Here is a 21,812-nt window from a genome sequence, read left to right on the forward strand (position 1 = left end):
TTTTGGTGAATAGGGAACATCCTTCAACAAATGGGAGAACATACTGAGAAACTTGGAAGGCAGGCAAATATCACCGGTGTTTAAACATCAAATAAAGTATTTCTACGTCATTAGGACGTTTTTCTTTCTTGGTTAGTTGGTTGAGAAGTTACTTGGTTGGTTAATGGATGTTGCTGGAAAATAATCAGCCATTCGAGATCGATTGTAATAGTTACTGTATCGCTCCTCAGAAGGTCTAGATCTGATTTCACATGGGATTTAGTTCAAATGTTCTTTACACAAAGCAAAATTGAACAGACAATGCCTCACACACTTTGAAGCAGATATTTATTGGAGAGAGGTTGTGCAACAGACATATTGAGGTACATGACAAGGTCATAGTGGAGGAAGGAGACAGAATCCACGTAAATGTTGACATTCAAATGGTTAATTTTTTAACACCGAGACCGTTATATGGTAACAATATGAGAGCCGTCATATTGGCACAGTCCATACTACACCAGTTGCTGAAAATACCTTTTGCACACCTGAAAAATGTGTATTAAGGCGAAGGCACAGTGCAACTCAGTCCAGCACCGATTTTTGCAATTCTGTGTAGGACTTTCGTGTGTTTTAAGATGCGTTTGGAGATAGTTTCCAAAATAACATGTATACACAAATTTATGTACAAAGATCAAACTATCAGCTTATCTTAGCTCTTAGACCCTCAAATCTTAAGAGATTGAAGCATTGGTGACTTGTATTCCCCCCCTCCATCCACTATGGTTGGTTATAGTCCAGGTGGGAGCCTTATGCTGTTCATGCTTTATTTAATGAAGACTTAAATATGTCCCCACCATCAGAATCAGAATCATTGTATACCATCTTTCATTGGCTCCCAAAAAACTGTGATGAGTTATGAGGTACAGAGAGACTTAAAGTTTGTCCAGTAAACCTGAGGTATAGACATACCATACTTACAGACTGTGAGAGGAAAAGGTAACAGGGCAAGAAAACAATAGATTTAAAAAAAAAATAAAATAAAAAAAAATAAAAAAAGAGAAAAGGAATCATGCTTTCAGAGCATACTGTACAAAGAGCATTTCCAGTCGAATACTCGTTACATTTCTTGATCTTCTATTTACCATCTACTTCTGCATTCTCAAAGTATTCTGTAAGCAGTAAAATAATTATAATACAATTGTTTATAAAATAGCAGCACACTCAAGTGACATCACAACTATGTTATTTTTGTGTATAAGATGAAACAAAAATCATAGCTTTTTTTAGCAGCGGAGAAAAAAAACAAAAACAACACAATAACTCATTGAAAAATATCGACACTTGATTGATATCTTCACAACCACTTCTACCCCCTCTTCACTTTGGAATACAGTATCAAACCGTAAGAAGCAACATTTCGGTCCATATCCAAGCTCAAGACCACCCATAAGGTCTAAAAAAAAAACAGTACTACAAATTGATTTTCAGAGCACTGGGGGGGTGGGTGATAAAACAGGATAACGTAAGAATTGTTTGATAGCAGGCTGTTTTAAGTGAACGAGTGGGAGTAACCTGAATTATGGAACCCAATTGCCTCGAGGAAATAGATCAATGACAAAAAAAACTTAATGAAGTAGATTCTCTCCTTCACCCTTTAAAGAAAAAAAAGACAATGGTCATCATAACAAAGCTAAACTGCCCCAACATCCCTACTTTTTGATGCAAGCTAAGCAACTTGTGCACAAGTGTTCATGTTGTGCTGTTGACACGTGCTGCCTTAATCCTAGTCAGAGAATTGCTACTCTGCTAAATCTCATGTCAGTCCATCCTTTGGAAGCAGCACTTTTTTAAGGAGATGACAAGATTATGGACACTGAAGGATACTTCAGCAGTCTGATTAAGGCACAGTGGAACAGGACAGCACTCTAATTTAAGAATTTAAGGCACCATATGAAACAAGGCATTTTTTATTTATTTTTAAATCTGAGAGCAGCTTCACCAGTTCACTTTGTATAAATTAAAAATAAATGGCGCAGAGCGGGCAACTTATTGATATTACAAGGTTGTTTTTTTTTTTACCATTGCATTACACTGCACAAAATAACCAATTAACATTTCAATGAACAGCAAAACAAAAATTTCAAGTAAAGAAGAGAGAGGCCTGGGGTGGAAATTTTTTTGTTTTGGAATGTTGGTTTTTCATTGGTGTAACGATATATGTTGTCTGCTCCCTTTTTTGGGGAAGGGATACTCAAGACATGTAAATAATGGCCCTATTTCTCTCTGTGACTTACGGGGAGTAACGTGCTCAAAGTGCTTTGTTGTTGAAACTGAGGAACTACACATGCACAGATCAACAAATTTTCCCCTAATCAATTAAGCATCCCTGTTTATTACCTTCCCCACTGATTAGCTGGCAGTGTCAATCAAACTGGTTCAGATACTGGTCTGTAATCCAAACAAAGAAAAAAAACACTCAAATAAAATAAGAAAGACACAAACAACAGTCAAACAAGCAAATATATAAAAAGGACTTAAATTATCACGTGATCTCCGAAACCACATCTGATCCTCTCCTTTGGCCTCCTCTCTTGTATGCCAATGTATGTCCATCTCAGCAGCAGCATACATCTCTCCTTGAACTCACACAGCTTGATCGCCCACCACATGCCAGCTCTCCTGCATGAATCTCATGCCACCCTGCACTTTCTGCGACTGCATGCAGACTGCATGCTCCCCCTTATGGAATTCTCTTCTAGCACCTCTTTAATCAACACCTCAAGTAGCCCTGGGCTTCAACTCGGGAACGAGAACGAGCCGAACATAACGGACCGCGCCTGTATACAACCGTAAAACTGCTAAGAAAGTCGTATCAAAATACAACCTTCTCCGTCGCACCCTTTCGTGTCAAAAAACGTAAATTAAAAAAATACCTTTAACCGTAAGAGCATCTTATAGAAGGTAGTCGTCTGTCTCCTCCCTCTGTTCTCTTTGTCTAGCCTCCTCGCAATCCCGTGCACTGGACTGGACTCATCCTCGTGTCCCAGGCCAGAAAAATAAAAGCGCATGAATAGAAGGCAGTGATACAGGTAGCCCGTGGCCCTTCAAAAGCAAACAAAAGCACTATAGACTTATGCTCTGTCCCCTGTCAAGTTCTCCAAACTGTGTGGCATCATCTTGAACCAATTGGTTCTTCAAAGAAAGCACACACACACATCTCATGGTTTCTATCTCTCTTTCTCACAGACAGACACATGCATACATGTACCCACATACAGAAACACGCATGCATACACACACAAGCAGCCTGACAAAAGCTTATTGACATCTCCATGCTTTGAGAATTGAGAGACAATAAGTTACTAACTAAAAATAGTAATCATATTATTATTAATATTATTAATAACAATAGGCTGGTCTCAAGACTTGACCCCTTTTACCTGGCGAAATATTCGGAAATTCGGCCAATTTTTTAATTTGGTCGGTGCGAGCAAATTCGAAGTCATTTTTTTAACATTGATACCATAACATAGCATTCGCTGGCAACCCGATTAAAATATCTTTAACCGAATTTTACACTGGAGGACTTTTGTGTGTAAAAAACAGAAAAAAAAACGATCACATTCTCGCTATAAGGCTTTTATCAAAATCTGCTCCACCTAACATTCCTGGGCCTTTTTCAGCTTTACCACAGCCAAACGGGGACTCCACTAACCAGCTTCATGACACCCCTGTGTGTGTGTGTGTGTGTGTGTGTGTTCATGCTCAGGGTTTTTTTCGAACATGAACTGAAACACAACAAGACAGGAAAAAAAAACAAAGCCCCATTTGTGTACCTTACAAGCCAGTCTTATAAAGTTGACTATTTCTTAAAAGCCTCTAAACTCTGGCTTTTTTTTTTCTACTTAAAAAAAAAAAAAAAAAAAAAACTATATAATTGAATATTCATTTTAACTGAATATATTTTTTTTATGTTTATACAATGAAAAATAGTTTGCAAAATACTATAGGCTTCCCTTCTATTACACTGAGGCACCATAGACATTTTTGCATCAGTATCAATTCATTTAAAAAATACCTATTTTGTATCTAAAATATCTTTGATTTCTTTTCTTCTTTTTTTTTCTTCTTCCTTTCGAAAATAGAATAAAAACCTACAAAGACTAGCAAGCACTTTTTGAAGGGCTGTTTTTTTTTTTTTTTTTGTCGTTTTTTTTTTTTTTTTTTTTTTTTTTTTCCTTTTGATCCAGACGTCAAATCCTGTGAGCTCACAAGTTGATGTCTCGTACATCGGTCGGGGTGCTGGACTGGTCTTGGTCATCCAAAGCTTTGTTGCGTGGGTTGGTCTGGTCCTGCTGCTGCTGCTTGTGCTGCTGCCGGCGTCCCTCCCTTAGGCTGTTCATCAGCACACGCTCAATCTGCTCCTGACATGCCTTCAACAGGTCCTGCAACCACAGCGACAGATAGATTATGGGTTAATACACCCCAATTTATTTCAGCACACAACTTTTTTTTTTCAGAAACTACAGGTGAGGACATGCTTGTTTTCACTTCTGTACGTCCTCTCAGACAGCAACAAGGCTACTGGATTAAGTGTTCCTCGGATTTCTTTTGGAAAGGAGAAAAAAAAAAAAACCCCACACACAACAATGAATATTTCCGAAATAAAAAGAAGTGAAGGTTTTAGCATGAAAACGATCTCTATTGGACGTCAAAATTCTATAAACTTTATTAGCGGTAGTTTTTACCAGCTTCTTGTATTCATGTATTTTGACTATCCATATGCATTAATAAATAAAAGACACCTTATTTACAAAGCAGGGTAAAAGGTAACGTAAGAGCAATACAGATCTAACCCCGACCACGTCATTGCTTCCAGACGGAGGACTCTACACGTGCACCCACCTGCACACACTGACATACCCAACGCACCAGTTGCTACAACAGTGAAAACAAAGGCCGTAGGAAAGTTATGTTAATTGCATCCATGCACCGTTGAAAGGTACTGCAGCTTTCCTTCTTTTCAGCCTTTAACAAGCGGGTAAGCAGCCTGGGGTGTGTGGGGGGTGTCATTCCAATCAAGCCCACCTTGCAGCTTCACAAGCCATTAAAATAACATTCTTAGTGTTGTTTTAAAATTTGATGCGTTTAAGTTCATACAAGCTACAAAAAAAAAAAAAAAAAAAAAAAAAAAAAAAAAACTCACCAGGGTTTCCTGCTTATTTATTCCTCCAAAACCAAATCACAAATAAACTAATTCTTACGTTAATGTTGTAACAAATCAAATGGGTGGGGGAACATATATCTGGGATAAAACGAAATTGTGGCAAGAGCATTTAAGGGACCATCCCGAATGTTTTTTTTTTTTTTTTTCTTAACTAAAAATGAAAAACAGCGCTCTCTGGTGGAACCAAAAAGAAACCACACTGTTCACAGTCCTCTGTTTTGCTTCTCTGTGGGTCTGAGGCACACCAGGCATCTGTGGGAGTTCTTCTGTGAGAAGCCCCAGAGGCAGGGCTTGTAGAAAATGTGTTGATTGTGAAAAGACTGCATTCTTTTGACACTGACTTAATTAAAAGCCCATGGACTGAAGTGTGAAACAGCATTAGCTATGGTGGCCTGAAAAGGTAAGTGTGTAAATGTATGTGTGTGCGTGTGTGTGTGTTTTACAACCACAAGTCCAAGAGTCAATGAGTAAAATAAAACAAAACTCACCATATACTATAATTTAAAAAAAGGTATTAATGAGAGACAAAGTATGCGCCAGAACGCGATGTATTTTTTTTAATGGTAGGTGAACTGCCTGGTGCTGCATGGAGGTTGCATTTGTCTGCATCCCTCTGGTGTAAAGCAATCACCGACCTCCTAAAAAGATTTCTCTGGCTTCCCACTGAGATATATTGGTATTAGTTATGAGATATAAATTCCACCGAGAAACTTAACTAAATGCATAAAACATTCAAAGGAACTGCCTGTATCTTAACGCAAAAATGCCAGGGCCGACTTTTTAAAAGAAATTCCCTTCTGTGCCGCTGCTCTTTATAGAGGCATAGGCAAGCTCGAGCCAAGCCCCACAGGCTAAATTCAAGCAACTTTAATGACTTCAGTGTGTGACTACTGGTAGGACTGGGACACGATCGAGGAAAAAAAAAAAAAAAGAGATGGCGTCCACTAGAGAGCGCTGTTCATCATAGGTGTCGAGGTGAATCGCTGCGACTGTGCATTGGGGTGGTTTTTAGGGGTATTTTAAGAGTTTTCCTGCTTGTTTATTTCACATTTTTGGGGAGCTTTGTTAGTCTGTGTATGTTTTAGACAAAACACGAAGAATGCGTTCTTGCCGATGGACATTAAACACACTGTTTTAAGGTGTTGATCTGGATTGCTACCCAAATAGAAGATGTGGAGACACCTAGCATTTAGAAATGTTACTGTAAAAAGAGGCAAGTTTGGTGAAAGTGAACTAATCAAACACAGCTCTACTGTAGAACCTCTCAACAGTTGTGGTGATCCAATTCATTATGTACCATATAAACAAGTGAAACACCACTAATCGTATAAATACACTGATGTTAGCTGCAGAAAAAGATATTCGTATTGGGGAATGAAGGAAAAAAAATAGCCGGGTTCAAAACAAGGCCAAGAGAGGATTGAGAAATGAAAGGGATTAATATGTTGTCCCAGACATTTGGTGCAAAAGGCCAAGGGTCCTAACACATGATTGTACGTACCGAAAATATCCCAAAAATTTGCAGTTCGTTCCTGCCAAAAACTCTCACATCATCTGACAACGAAAAAGCAGATTTGCGGTCACAACTCACCAAACTTTGATTTGGCCGGCATTTCACCTATTTGTAGTTAGGTATTTTACGTATTGTACCCCTAAAAAAGGTTGACTCCTAGTTTATCCGGCCAAAATTCAGAGATTTAACTTTGCAATGAAACCGAGCTTCAGAACAAGCAAAGGAGTTCAGTGTGGGGGGCCGTGCCCCTGACCCAAGCCATACAGGAAACACCACCAATTCATATCTGAATGCAAACTCTAATTCAATTCCAGTGAAATCAACATTACTGGTCAGATGAAAAATCCCAGTGCGTCTCTGGAGAAACACAACAAGCCAAAAAGCATCACTTACAGTATACATTACCTACAATAACAACATTTACTGTAAAGACCAAATGCCAGCTGGAATATTCAAAGCTTTAACTTCTTTCTGAGAGGCCATACAGTTTGCAGGAGTTGTTAAAGCCAAATTTTCATCCACCCTGGTTTGGCCTGCCACATGGAGCCCACTCCTGTACACATCGTACCAGATGTGCTTCAGGCTACACACACACACACACACACACAAACACAAACACAAACACTACAGTAGCGACTAGATGAGGCTAGTTGGCTGTGTCATATGTCTGGTGAAAACCACAGGCATTGGACACCACAAGTACCAGCAGGATGCCTGACTGGATGGCTGGCAGCGTCATATAGCTGTTGAGCATTCAAAGCCTTGAACTTTCTCTGAGTAATCTCCTCCTCATCGAGTGTCATATTCTGAAGACCTTCTCAGACCAGAGAAAAGCATCAGGTCCCAAAGGAAAAATGCTAACGTTAAAAGGTCGAATCTAATTGCAATACATAACGCTAGCTTTATTGCTCAGACTTTTTGTAAAAATTAAATTCACTGGTTAACCCATGCTTACATGTCCAGTGTCCCATTTCAGGAGGGATAAGAAGTCTGAGGGTTAGTGGAATAACAATGAAAGGGGAGAAATGAAGACACTGGGTTCTTTCAGATAAAAAAAAAAAAAAAAAGATCTGTAAGGAAAAATCCCTGGCCTCAACCCCTAGCCAATCCAACCTGCTTGCTCCCCTGTCGGCATTTTTTTGAAGGTTTGGCTTGTTGGCATCTGGGAATTTGAAGAGTTGATCATGGACCGGGGCAGATCATTTCTGCTGGCTGAGACTTTCCACTCCTCACACTGAAAACATTCACAGCTGAGAAAGAATGTTCTTCCTCTGCTATGGTACGCGTCCTGACACTTCAACACGGCACCGGTTTGCCCACCGCTGGTGAACTTTGTGGTGGATGGCTGACCTCTTCAGGTCCCGCTTGAGATGATGGGTCTTACATTTCAATTCCTTCCTCAATGTTTTCCTCGCTTCTTCTCTCCCCATCTGCTACACTATGTATGTCCTCCCGGAAACGGATATCGTTAAGATCTTCTTTATTGGGCAATGTAACTCTGAGGCTTTATTAGTCATTTGCATAAAGCCACATAAGCCCCACCACTGCACCCCAGCTCTCTGGAGTCTTTCCTCAGAGTCTCTCAGTTGGGGTCAATCCCATTTCACTTCCAGTAATTCAGTGTCTGAATATCAGATTGAATTGAAGTTGGAGGCAAGCCCATTAAGGAGGAAAGCGCTATCTCCTCACTCAGAGCCACAAGATATATATATATATATATAAATAAATTATAATTAATAAAACCCAACACCCCCACACACAGTACCGCATTGATGCTTTTCAAGGATGGCGGCACCTTCTCATCGTCGCGCATTTGGGTTTAAGGAACACCATTTTACACAAACTACCCTTACCGATGTGCCCCTTTTAAAAGCCTCCCTCCGCTGGTTTGATGCAGGCTACCACCCTGACAAAAGCCAGTCTACCACTGCACCCCCTCCCTAAAGCTGCTAAAGCTTGGGCTGTGTTTGGACTGTACACCCAGCCACAGAGCCACATAGCTGTCTGCCTGCAATTTAAGGATCGTTTCTCAGTGCAGTATATAATATCAAGCCTGCATCAAGCTCGCAAAAACAAAATGAACCTGATGCCTTCCCATCATTCCAATCTATGCTCAGACACATTTACAGGTTTTCTTTACTTTACATGCGGCATGTGACCTCTTCGGGAGAGATTGCCCAAAGGCAAAGAAGGGATTAGGGGACAGCTGTGAAATACTGAAGGGGAAAAATGCTTGATGTTTTGCCAATGGCTTAATTTTCACATGACACAAATATGTAGCTTTGGTTGATCATAAACTGGAATTTTTGTGCTTCTCAATGATGTCAAGCACTAAAACTTCTGATAAAATAAAAATGCAAAAAGTAACTGAAAACAATTTTTTTTAAATGTGTGTTATCTGGTTTATCTAGCAAATTTATCGGTTGACACAAATAGCAGCTTATAGATTTTACTGCATGTTTGTAGGTGCATCACTATACACATTGAGGTAAAAGTCGCAATACTCACAACTTCTGTGTTTGTGATCTTAGCAAGCAGTTCTGTAAGGTTGTCACCCCAGAGTGCATGGTTCGTTCCATTGAGTTGCAGTCCACAGATTGCTGCTCCCACACTGCCCGTGGCAATCATGGATGGAGGATACATGGCAAAGTTGAATTCTGTGAAGGTATAAAAATGCATGGGTCTGTATAGCAACTAAATATTTTACACGTTAAAGTTGGAATTTTGCAAGAAAATACTTCGGCATGTGGCATAAGAGAGGAAGAATCCATAAGGCTAAAGATTTTCAGTTTTCTAATTCTACACTCAACTCAGGTGTTCACAGCAAGCTAGCTAGCATGTTGCTTACAAAAGACAAATATCCATATCCACAAAGTTCCTGAGTTCGAACATATAGGTCAACCTGCAATGCAGGATGAAGGTTCATTTGAATTGAAAAAAAAGTTGAAAGGCAACGTCCTGTGCACTAACTCCAACCTTCCCATCCCCATAAGCTAGTTTATTTATTTTTATAGTTCCCATGTAACTCATGTTCTCCCTTAAAAAAAAGCCCCTCAGTCCTTGGAAAGGAAGAAATAAAATACCATCGTAGCTCTGCAAATGCTCTCAGCTGTGGATTGTTCTTCCACATGTCGTAACATGCATGTGCAACAATGACCAATAACCTTCTAGCAGTCAATCATATTGCAAAAATAAAAATAAAAGACAGCTTATGAACAAGAGAAATAGGAACTAAATAAAATAAAAGGGTGGAAAAAAAAATTCTTTTAATTAGTCAGACCCCATGATTTACCAGACTCCATGGCACACATGCTTAGCATTTGTTGCTACAACACAGCCAAGGACTTTAGGTGCTTTTTGTTGTTTTTGTTTTTTTTAAATGCTGCTATCTTCATGCTTAAGAAATAATTCAGCGAGCTACCGAGTGTGGATTTACTGCACCCTCATCCAAATGAGAGATGCAAAATTCAGCCCCCTCTGTGGAGTCCAATTCAAAATGACAGCTTTCACAAAGGTTGGAGGGTGAGAAGAAGTTGTTGGGTGGGAGGGGAAGAGGCGACAGATTTGAGCCACCAGAATTGACTAGAGAATTGTTGGGGGGGGCGGGGGTGACATAGGGGGTGTCTTGGTGCATTCCACTGAATGTCATTCTTTAGTCTTTAGTCTGTTTCCAGACCCTCATGAGGTTTGGCAGGAGAAAAGACCCTGCAGCCCCCTCTCCTGCTGCCATTTCTCTGATGCTGGGCCACCTCTGGGCTCGCAGAGTGGACTCCAGCAGCCATCGCATTACCATGTTACCGTATTCAAAGCAAACCTCAATATAGTCCTGATGGTAATTTTTTTCCCATTCTTTTTGAGAGAACTCAATGAGGTAAGGCCTTTGATGGCTGATGAACTATCCGTTCGTTGCCTTCTTAACATTCAGAACCAGACACTTGTGGATCTTGTGCTTTTTGTGTATTGACAAATAAATGCACTTGTCTTTCTGGAGCAGTAAAAGGATTTTCAGCTTCAGCCAAGAACAGAAAAATATATATATGAATTATGTCACCCTTTGGGTTCTGTTCTTGTAATTAAAAAACAAAGAAAGGAAAAAAAATTCAATAAAACGCAATATGTAATAATAGATAGATAGATAGATAGATAGATAGATAGATAGATAGATAGATAGATAGATAGATAGATAGATAGATAGATAGATAGATAGATAGATAGATAGATAGATAGATAGATAGATAGATAGATAGATAGATAGATAGATAGATAGGCAGTTATTATAGCAGCTCCACTCTTCTGGAAAGATGTTCCACTAGATTTTGAAGTGTGCATGGGTTTTTAGTAAAGTCAGGTTCTGAAGAAGGTGAAGAGGCCTGGGTGTTCAGTAGCCCTCTCAAGCTCTTCCTCTTCAACCCATGTAAGCCATATCTTCATGAAGCTCCCTTTGTGCGCAGGGGCATGTCATGCTGGAACTGGATTGGTTCTCCTAGTTCAGTTAAAGGAAAAACGTAATGCTACCACATTCAAACACCTTAAAAAATTGTGTGCCACCAACTTTGTGATACCAGTTTGGGGAAGAACCACATATGGCGGGGAAAATCAGGTGTCCGAATACTTTTGTCCATATAGTGTATGTGTAGCAATCAGATTAGGTTTTTTTTTAGCAATTGGCAACAGATTAGGATTGCTGAGGAACAAAGAGAACAGCATGGCAATGTCATAGCTGGATCATCTGAAAGACGGAGAAGGAGAAAAATGGCTGCATTTTACGCACCTTAAATGATATGCCTGTTGGAGAAAAACAGTGTACGTAGCAGTGACGCTTGCTATGGAAGGCTCTTTGTAAGCGGTGGCTGGCCTGCTCTGCCAGCCTCTTACCTCCTTCAATGAGCCATTTTCTTGCCCTGCCCACACACTGTATCCAGTATCATACCAGCGCAGCCAACTTCTGGGTGGGTGCATTGCACTGCATATGCATTTAACTTGTAAATTAATTAAACACCCGGAAAGTTGAGTAACAGCCAGGGAGCGACGATTTTTTTTTAAAGGCAATAAATCATCTTCCAGGATTGCATTCGACTGCATTCCTTATTAGCTGTTCCGTTTACAGAAAGTCCCATTGTGAGCGGCCAAGCTCCCCTGATTGATAAAGGTCAAATGTAAACAACTTTTTTGGATTTGGCATCATAGTTCTTTACCCACCACAGCCCACAGTCAAATGGAATAAGCCACTTATGTGTGTAGGTGAGGGAAGCTTACAGACACTAAATTCCTGGACTCTTGTGGGTTTGTAATATGTGGTAGGTGCTAAAGCTGCTACTGTATGTCTGTCTGTGTCGAGATTCACTGGTGGCACTTTAACGCAAACGTTTCCATGTTTGCGCTTCGAGAACCAGACTCAAAAAACACTACCACCATCTGTTAAAAGCCTGTCACATTCAAAACGCAGAAATCCGACTGCTAATTGCGAAGGCTACACTGAAATTCCCGTGTGCTACGTCCAGTTTCAGCGGTTCTGCCAAAGTCACTCGATAGGGCTAAACCGAATTTGGACAAGTCTCAAACCAATCCTCTTGCTTGCATCTCAGGCGACGTCTACGCTTTTATCGGCAGCCAAGACACCGTAACTCAAACAAAATGAAAACAGGATTCCTCCTCAACTGTTGAAATCCTGTAATAACTTGCTTCAGTCTTGCACCATTGCTGAGATGCTTGAGCAACAGTGCACAGGCCAGCAAGGGAGGTAGCAGGGCCTCTTGAAACAGGAATGACAAAATGGGCAGAATCATGTTTTAACCATGATGACCTTTCCCAACACACACACTCTCCAGACCATAACTATTTACTAATCTAGCCACTGTTTAGTTATTTTTTCTAAGGCACTTTTTAGACAAGACAAGAGAAAAGCACCACCTATACAGTTAAACTATGCAAGCATGGGCATGGCATTTGGAATTCTCTTAGCATAACAGTTTAGCATAATTATGCTAGTCAGGCAGGATACTGTGGTTTGATCCGCATTGGGAAACTATATGAGAATTGGTATGACACATAGAAAAGGAAATTCTTAGGTTTTCAGTTCTTCCTGCTGTATGGATGCAGCGAATTACAAAGGACAAGGACTCATAGGAAGCCATGACTAATCGTTAAAACATCTTTATGCTCGCTTACTTTTTCCAAATAGAACAACCGATTGTAGGTCAGGCCACTGCCGACAAAAAAAGTGAAATCATCCTGCAAATCCAAGAGTCTTCTTGGTTTGCATCCTCAGGAAATCGGCATGGGGTGGACACGGGGGTTTGGAAGTGTTTGACTGGGAGTGTACACCCTTACAGAGAAATGAACAGTCTAGATTGTCCATGGTAGGTTTATTTTATATAAATTGATGTGTATTCGATCGAGTGAAACAAGTATTTGATCCCGTACCAACCAGCAAGAATTCCGACTCCCACACCCCAAATTAGTCGCGTCCCTTTAAGAAAAGTGCTCCTAATATCGACTCATAATGTGTATAAAAGACGTCACAGAATCAACCTCTTCCATTCAAACCTCTCCACCACCATGAAAAAGACCAAAGAGATGTCAAAGGATGTCAGAGACGAGATTGTAGACCTGCACAATGCTGGAATGGGCTACAAATGAGAATGGGCAAGAAGCTTGTTGAGAAAGAGACCACTGTTGCACGATTATTTAAAAATGGAAGAAATACAAGAAAGTAAAATCGCCCTCGCTCTGGAGCTCTATGCAAAATCTAACCTCATGGGGTGAGGATGATTCTGAGAAAGGTGAGGGATCAGATCAGAATTACACAGGAGAAGCTTGTTAATGATCTCAACAGAACTGTGACCAGTCACCAAGAAAACCATTGGTAACACACCAAGGTCTCACTGCTCAAGAATGCACATGAACGGACCCGTCTAAAGTTTGCCAACGAACACCTGAATGATTCAGACAAGACTTAGGAGAATGTCATGTGGTCAGATGAGACCAAAATTGAGCTCCTTGGCATTAACTTGACTTGCCATGTTTGGAGGCAGAGAAATGCTGAATATTCTGGAAACAGGAGGAAACATTCTGCTTTGGGGCTGTTTCTCTGCTGAGGGTACAGGAAGGCTTCACCACATGAACGGGGCCATGCTCTGTAGCATCTTGGATAAGAACCTCCTGGCCTCAGCCAGAACACTAAAGATGGGTCGTGGACGGGTCTTCCAGCATGACCAATAACATACGGCCAAGACAACAATCTGATGGTCTTGAAGCCCCTTCCAGCCTGGTGCAGGTCTACAATCTCATCCCTGATGTCCTTCGACAGCTCTTTGGTCTTGCCCATGGTGGTGGAGAGGTTTGAATGAAAGAGGTTGATTCTGTGATGGATGTCTTACACACACACACACACACACACACACACACACACACACACACACACACACACACACACACACACACACACACACGAGTTGATATTAGGAGCACTTTCTTAAAGGGACAGAACGAATTTGGGTTTGTGGGAGTCTTGCTGGTTGGTACAGGATCAAGTACAAATTTATTTATAACCTTTCCATTTTTTTATGGATTTTTATATTCTTAAAAACTTAAACCTACCATAAAAATTCTAGACTGTTCATTTTTCTGATTTCAAAATCAGCAGGGGATCAAAAAATTATTTCCCCCACTGCTATGAAACGTTTAATTTATTGCAAATTGACGTGTCCAAATCCCAGCACCAATCCCAAAACTACAGTGCTTACAGTATATACTTGGCCAGGTACATGGCCATTGTTTTGTAAACTTCCAATAAAACAGAAAATCAACATAAAATTGCTAACTAATGCTTTTAGTCTGTGCTCGGAGCTCCTGCACATGATGCGGAGACACGCCAACATCACCCGAAGGCTTCTGCTTGGCATGTCGACGGTACCTCAGAATTATAGTAGAAGACGATTGATAATTTTGCAGCCAATATAATCTTAAGCAAAATATCGAGTAGAGAATATTTGCCTATGTTTGTTCTTGTTATTATGTAAGGGAATTTGATGCGTAGGCGTCCGTTTGTACAGCAAGTAGGCAAGATTGAAAGGCGAAAACAAAACTGTTGCACCCTTATTCCACATTTCTGCAGATCAGGACTGCGAAATGGATTAAAGCTCGTTATCCAGGTTCTATTCTGGCTAAGGAAGAGAGGGTGAGGCAGTCATGGATGGGAGCAAGTGTTTTTAAAAATGGTATTCAAGCCAGTTCTCATGGATATCATCAATTCCTCCTGTCAGAGTAGTTTCACAACATACCTACGATATCCATTGCACAATCGGCAAAAGGAGAGCCCACATCAAACGTGCCATGTTTAAAGAGCTGTCATCTCCTCCTGTTCCGCCCACCACTCTTCGCCCGTTCCTACGCCGCGTTCTCAGAGAAGAGGTGTGGGGGATTCTCCTGGCGGGATAAGCAACCCCAGGGAGGGATGTTCGAGCCCAGGGGAAATATGAGTAGGTCCCATTAGAGAGCGCGAGCGTAAAGTCGGCTGGGAGAACCAGCCTCACAAAGACTCCTGAACATGGGAAAACAGTCATGCCCTGGAGCGGCTAGGAGGCGTGAGAAGTGGGGATGAGATATGAAAACATGACATGCTTTGCTGTTTGGATCCGCTGGGACAATGCTCTCTCACTAGCTTTTTTTTCTTTTCTTCCCTTTCTCACCCTTGATCTCTTCTCCATGTTTGATCTTGCCAAGAAGAAAAACTTTCGGTTGTCCCTACGTGCAGTAACGGGCATACGGAATAGACGCCTTTTCAACACATCCTCCACACTTGATCATAACATTCAATGACATCCAAACCTATAATTTGTAGGTCTACATTATGGCACACGAGTGTCACGATAAGGCATTTCACCCGAAACGCAACGCCTTTCCGAGCAACATGAATGCTTTTGCATTCTTGCTACTGTTCCACTAAAATTGCATTTCAGGTTCTGGAGATTAGCAGATACGAGTATATTTTTCAACACTCACCAACATGTTGACACAAGAGATCACTACCTAGTAACTGACAAAGAATCTTTTACTTTTCTTACTAACAAAACACAATGGAACACAACGCATAGGCCAAATGCCACATGATTTACCCAGTGTTTATTAGTATCACATTCTGATTCAGATTTCGAAGCCTTAAGTTTATTTCCCTTAGTCTTGTCCCATCTGGAGAGACTAAGTAAAGAGCAAAATACCTACAAGATTAAACGGGGGGGGGGGGGACGACGACTGTGATTTACAGGGGAGAATACTGCAAAGCGCTAGGACGTGTTGAAACAGGGAATGCTAAAAAAAAAAAAATGCTGACCAAAGGAAAATCAGCTTTAATAACTAGGAATGCTATGAACTGAGATTTCGGGGCACGGTATCAGCCAACGTCGACTGAGCGAGCGCTAGTGATAATTACACAGCGTCCTGGGCGTTGAAGTGCAATTACCTGTTGCACACAGGGCGATGAAGGTCTGCACATGCTTGCGGATCAGGTCCAGCTTATCCTCAGGCAGCGGCAGCCTCTTCACTATGTGTTCGATGAAGTCGTTCGGAGTGACAGCGGCCAGGTTCCACTTCAATTTACCAAGAACCACCAGTTCCCATTCCTAAAAAAGTATTGAAGATCCAACAAAGAAACAATGATCTAAAGTGGTACAAAAGTTATTTGGTTTTGTTTTTTTAAGATGTTGATGCAATGTTTTAGTAAGTGTAGGTAATCAGAGCATATGTCATGAGGGATCAGTGTCGTGTGCGATATTGGCTGAATGCAGAGTCTATCTAAAGCATCTTTGGTATTTTGAGTTCTGCTGGAAGTGGAATATAAATTGATGAAATGCTAGTTGGCTTTCGAGCTTGTTGGCCCAAGGGATTCTGGATATGTCAACATTGGTTCATAATTCATTTTTGCTATTTTCTTTTCCACTCCGAGTGAATGTGAACAACCTTAAATCTTGTTCCCAGCTAGGGCATAGGGGACACAACCAAACCTTTTTTTTTTTTTAAATAGTTTATAAACATTTCTAAATGAAATCAGTCAATCTATGACTAACTACAAAGCAAAAGTGTCTAGGTAAAGGGAAAAAAACAAACCAAAAAAAAAAGACACAGGTGTATTGTATAGAATTGTGAGCTTTTTAGTTTTTAACAACAGGGCAAACAATCTCCCGGGTGAATCGGCTTCATACTGATTTCCTCATCGTGGCATTGTGATTTTGGAATTTTTGAAGGCACGAAGTCTTGATCCCTGGACTATATAATGGCATTCACACTCCAGAGAGACATAAGCAGAGTAGAGCCAGGCTAGTGCTACATTACTGTCTCTGGCTAATCATAAATCTACTAAGCTCTATAAGAAAAAAAAAAAAGAAAACACCACCAGTGACCTCACGGCATCTGTTCATTATCAGGTATTCTACTCCTGAAAATGCAAAGTCAGTCTGTGTGATACGAGCAGAGACTGGAAAGCACTTCATTCAGTCTCAACCCCCCCCCAAATAAACAATTCAAACACTTCAAATGAATGATGAATATTCAAATTCAACTCGACTACTAATTAAAAATTTATTGCTGTAATTATAATTGGACTTCTTTTCATAGATTTTGATTAGACATGCAAACTATATTACTGCCTTCAGGGAAACGTGAGCAGATTAGGCTGTAACTTCAGGGCAATAACTGTCGGAAAAGCTCAATTTTGCATCGAGCGAAAAGGCCAAAACAGAGATTACCACTAATGCCACTAAAGACGACTAGATCCATTTATCCACCCGGGAAACTTTCAATCACACGGAAATCATGTCAACAGCGTCGATTTTTACCTCGTTCATGAAACACAAAGCGAGGTACTAGTCTGAAAAGGACCGCGAGAGTGAATGGCTAATTGAGCATAATTAGGCTCGCCACCGAATACTTGTTTCGAATCAGGATGGTTTTCTTCATCAGTGAACCACATGCACTTAGTCATGACTTGGATCACTGCGTCAGCCATTTAATCCCCTAACCTGTAACGATGACGTTTCTGTTCAACTGACCAGGAGGCCGTCTTGCGATCGAAACCTCTGTAACTGAACTGAAGTTTGAGCGCACCATCGCCGATGCACGATTTCCTTGCTGCCTCTGCAGACCCGGGTTTCAGCATCAGAATGGTTTACCCACAGGTACAAACAGCTCAGATCTTTAGAAGGTGGCAAATAGATCAAAAGTACTTTGCAATGTACAGAAAAGAAAAAAAAAACGGCTGAGAAATCATTCAGTGCTTTTTTTGTTTTGGTTTCGCTGTTACTTTTTTAAAATTATTGTTTTTTTTTTATCCATTTATATGGATTTCGGTGTATTCAATTTACAGAAATGCCATAATTAGACAGTCTACAAAACAAAATGCTGTTTATGCAGCATCCCTAATATCATGTACGATACGCAATCGACACGCAACAACAGCATGTAATGAATAAATATTTGACTATACAAAAGGAGAAGAGTTTGCGACTTTAATTTGCTTACGCCAAAGCGTTGAGACAAAGCCGAGTGCTGACTAGCTGTGCTTGCAACACACTTTATATACCCACTTCCTCATTTTGGTGCTACTGCCTGAAGTGAGGGATTAATTTACAAGAAGTCTGTAGCGGTAACAAAACTTGAACTTAAACCAGGCCATCTCTGGTTTCCTGCATCTTTGAACTCCAGTGTCAACTGGTAGACCAGATTTAAAATAAATTAAAATAACAATAAAAAAAAATACCAATTGTAATTTGGCTTAAAGAAGCAAATTCGTGTTCTCCTTGACAAGAATCAACACAGTTCTGTTGATCTCCACTACAAAGACAGAAGCCGATGAGCCTGTGGTGAGAAACATGCACGCATACATCCTCAACATTTCGAACGAGGACTTTTGATTGCACAGCGAACGCACTCGGGAGGTACCGACCTCCAGCCGAGCAGAAAGACACGGTTTTGTTTTGACTTTTCTTTTTTTTACCACACTGTGGGAGAATGGCACATCGCTGTGGAATATTTCTGGAATTATGAAATTTGGATTTGGCCAGCTTGTGTAGTTGGAGTTGCCAGGGTTGCTCTCAGATCCTTGGCTTCTTCTAGAAGCATACACACTACAGAAATATATAAATTCATTCTGTAAACCATTTATCACTTAAATCCCTGGAAGATTGACAATTAGGATGGTGATTATTGTGATGTGACATTTCCTAAGAAGAATCCATAGGTTTTCCCATCTTATGTAACACATGTTACAAATCAGCTCTTTTGTGCGTGCGTGCGTGCGTGTGTGTGTGCGTGTGTGTTTTTAACTCCACCGGAACTGGAAAACCAGATATTATACCCCATCTGGGCACAGTGATAGAATTGATTTACATATTTGCCACTAGATGGGGATAGAGATCTGCGAGTGGTTGTACTACTAAAGCAACTACAGTATCTTCCCCTTAATCACACTTTAGAACATCCAGCATTCACCAGCTAGACTCTGCAAAGTTCTTGTTTGCTCTCTCATTGTCTTTAATTGCAGCAAGCAATTAAAGTCTCTTGTGTCATAATAGTAGGAATTTATTATTATTTTTTATATATTGAAAATAAAAGCATTTTGTGATTATGTGATATATATATATATATATATATATAAATGCAAAGTAAAAAAACTAATAAAAAAAAGGGTTAAGCCATTATAATATTTTAACAAACTTTTAACCACCTCCTGGGTCAAATATCTACATTGCATTTAGGTGCTTACCAGAAGTTCCTGCGGTCGGATGGAGTTATCTGTGTAGATACAGAGCTTTTCTGCAGTTAGAGGACGCGTCTCTTTCAGTTTGGACGCCAGAAACATGCACACCGCGCCGAGCAACTGCAGGTTACACTTTCTGGTGGGGACAACGGCTAAAAATCTGTCCAAGTAGTTCATAGCCAGTGGGAAAACTTCCTCCTCGCACTTTTGTTCCTCGCAGACCTGCAAAAGGCAGGAGAGCGACGAGCATGAGTTCAGCCGGAGGAGGAAACACGAGGTGCATGAAACTTACCAAGAGAGTTTGAGATCCACATTTCTTTAGAAAATAAATAAAAGCAATCTTGCTCTTTAGTAGAAAAATAATTATTACAATAATGTAGAGTGGAATATCATATCTGATCGCCTGCAAACTTTTACCCGTGCAGTGGAATTTATGTTTTTTTTTTTTTTTTTTTAAGGCTAGAAATACAAAAAATTCTATCTACAGAACTGAATTCCTTCAGTCCATTCAGTAAGAAATGAATTCAAGTCACAAATCACTCGAGCCAAAAAACAGGCTTGAAGCACAGTAGGCTTTGAAGCAGCTCATGCGGGGTTTTTTTTTTATTCGTCATATTTTCATAAAATATTTAAAAATATAAATAAATTATCCACAACTACAATTTACACATAAAAATGATCAGAAGTCTATTCGACATCATTCCCGACAATTGCCAAATATTCAGATTCACGTTTTCTGTAATAAAAACGCGATTTTGTTTGGGACGGATCGGGCAGCGCTTGACGTGAACGTCGCCATCGCATCGAAATACTACTTTGAAAAATGTGTATAAATTAACGCGTTCGCGTCATGTGAACATTCAACACATGAAAATAAAGCCCAATTCCTTGGCTAACGTTCCCGACAAAAAACAAAGACATCGAACAAACATTTCGGGGAGAAATGAACTTAATTCCTAGGCTACACCGATTTTGCTCGGCGTTGGGTTTGAGGGAGCAGCTCAAAAGGCCCTCGCCCTTCCGCGAACACATATTTGGAAAAATTGTAACAAAATATTCGCGATACAATTCGCACGATTTACAACCCAAAACGTGAAGTTTAGATGTTCTTCTGTCTGCCCAGTGACATTGAAAAATCTTTCGTGACGTTTGAAGATATTTAATTACAAAAAGAATACAGACCTAATCTGGGGGAAGGAAGAAAAAAAAAAAACAACATGGCGTTTTGCGATTGCAGCTACCAGGGGGAAAGTAGTGAACTGCATACGTGTGCATGGAAATATTTATCGAAAAATAAATAAATAAATAAATAAATAACATTATGGAGCAGGAGACGCTCTTCTGCACAATCGATCGCCTTTTATTCGGATATACAGTGCGGGGTTTTTTTTCCATCCTTCTTTTGCAATCGGGTCGTCCTCTCCAAAAACCTACGACACAACCATGAACTCGATCCAAAACGCACTAAAATAAACGCCCTGAAAAAAATTCGGCCTTGTCCGTTCGGAACCGTTAAAAGAACATGTCTGGTTTCCGTTCACGGCCCAGAACCTATAGGTTGACAGTGAACCTGGGTTGATCTCGAGCTGTTTTTCAGTTCTGAGGAAATACCCTAAAGTTCACACACACACAAACCTCCAGCATCCAGGTGGCCACCATCCTGCGCATGAAAGGCTGGATGTCCTTCTGCACGCATTTAAAATAGGAGCACTGGGGCAGAAACCTCTCCTCGATAGTCAGGAGGCTCTGCAGAACCCTGTCATCGCCGAGAAGGTTCGGGTCGGGACGGGCTCGCACCACGGTGTCCGCTTCCAAACAATACAGCTCCATTCCTCTCTGGGTGTTCACAGTGTTCCTTCCGATCTCTAAAACACCAGAAAACTAGAGCCGCAGAAGCAAACTTCTTCGATGGGCATGTATAAAAAAAAAAAAAAAAAAAAAAAAAAAAAAAAAAAACAAGTGTGTGGAGCTTTATCCTGTGCTTGTGTCCAGCTTCTCTGGAGAACTTTCAGAATTCTCCTTTCCCTGGTGGCAGCTCTGCTCTGGTTTCTTTTGCTCTGCTCTTTTCTTGCTGTAGGGTTGCCAGATTCCAGTCTCGACGCAGTTTGAAAACCCTCCCACATTTGAGTTAGGACCCAACCCTTATTGCAGCAGAGCCAAATGACTATCGAGCCTTTAAAATCTTACTTTCAAATCCATGAAATAAATCGAGCAATGCAACTAATGAACCGGTTCTATTTTACAACCTAAATACGATCTGAACAACCGGAAAACAATGCAGTTGCTCATCACCATCTCAAAGCTGATCACATTTGATAACCCGAGATCATAATCATGAT

The 21,812-nt window shown here is 40.6% G+C and overlaps 1 protein-coding gene across 1 annotated transcript; it reads right to left on the reverse strand.

Moving 5' to 3' along the window:
- Window positions 1-310: 310 nt before the first annotated feature.
- Window positions 311-21,771, reverse strand: ccnd2a (cyclin D2, a). The gene is made up of 5 exons (XM_083561147.1): window positions 21,109-21,771; window positions 19,480-19,695; window positions 16,183-16,342; window positions 9,231-9,379; window positions 311-4,427 (listed from the first exon to the last, which is right to left on the reverse strand). Exons 1-5 carry the CDS (start codon window positions 21,301-21,303, stop codon window positions 4,251-4,253), a joined length of 897 nt encoding a protein of 298 aa, XP_083417273.1. The 5' UTR covers window positions 21,304-21,771; the 3' UTR covers window positions 311-4,250.
- Window positions 21,772-21,812: the final 41 nt, after the last annotated feature.

The sequence above is a fragment of the Silurus aristotelis genome, assembly GCF_946808225.1.
Source record: "Silurus aristotelis genome assembly, chromosome: 14".
NCBI classification, from domain to species: domain Eukaryota; kingdom Metazoa; phylum Chordata; class Actinopteri; order Siluriformes; family Siluridae; genus Silurus; species Silurus aristotelis.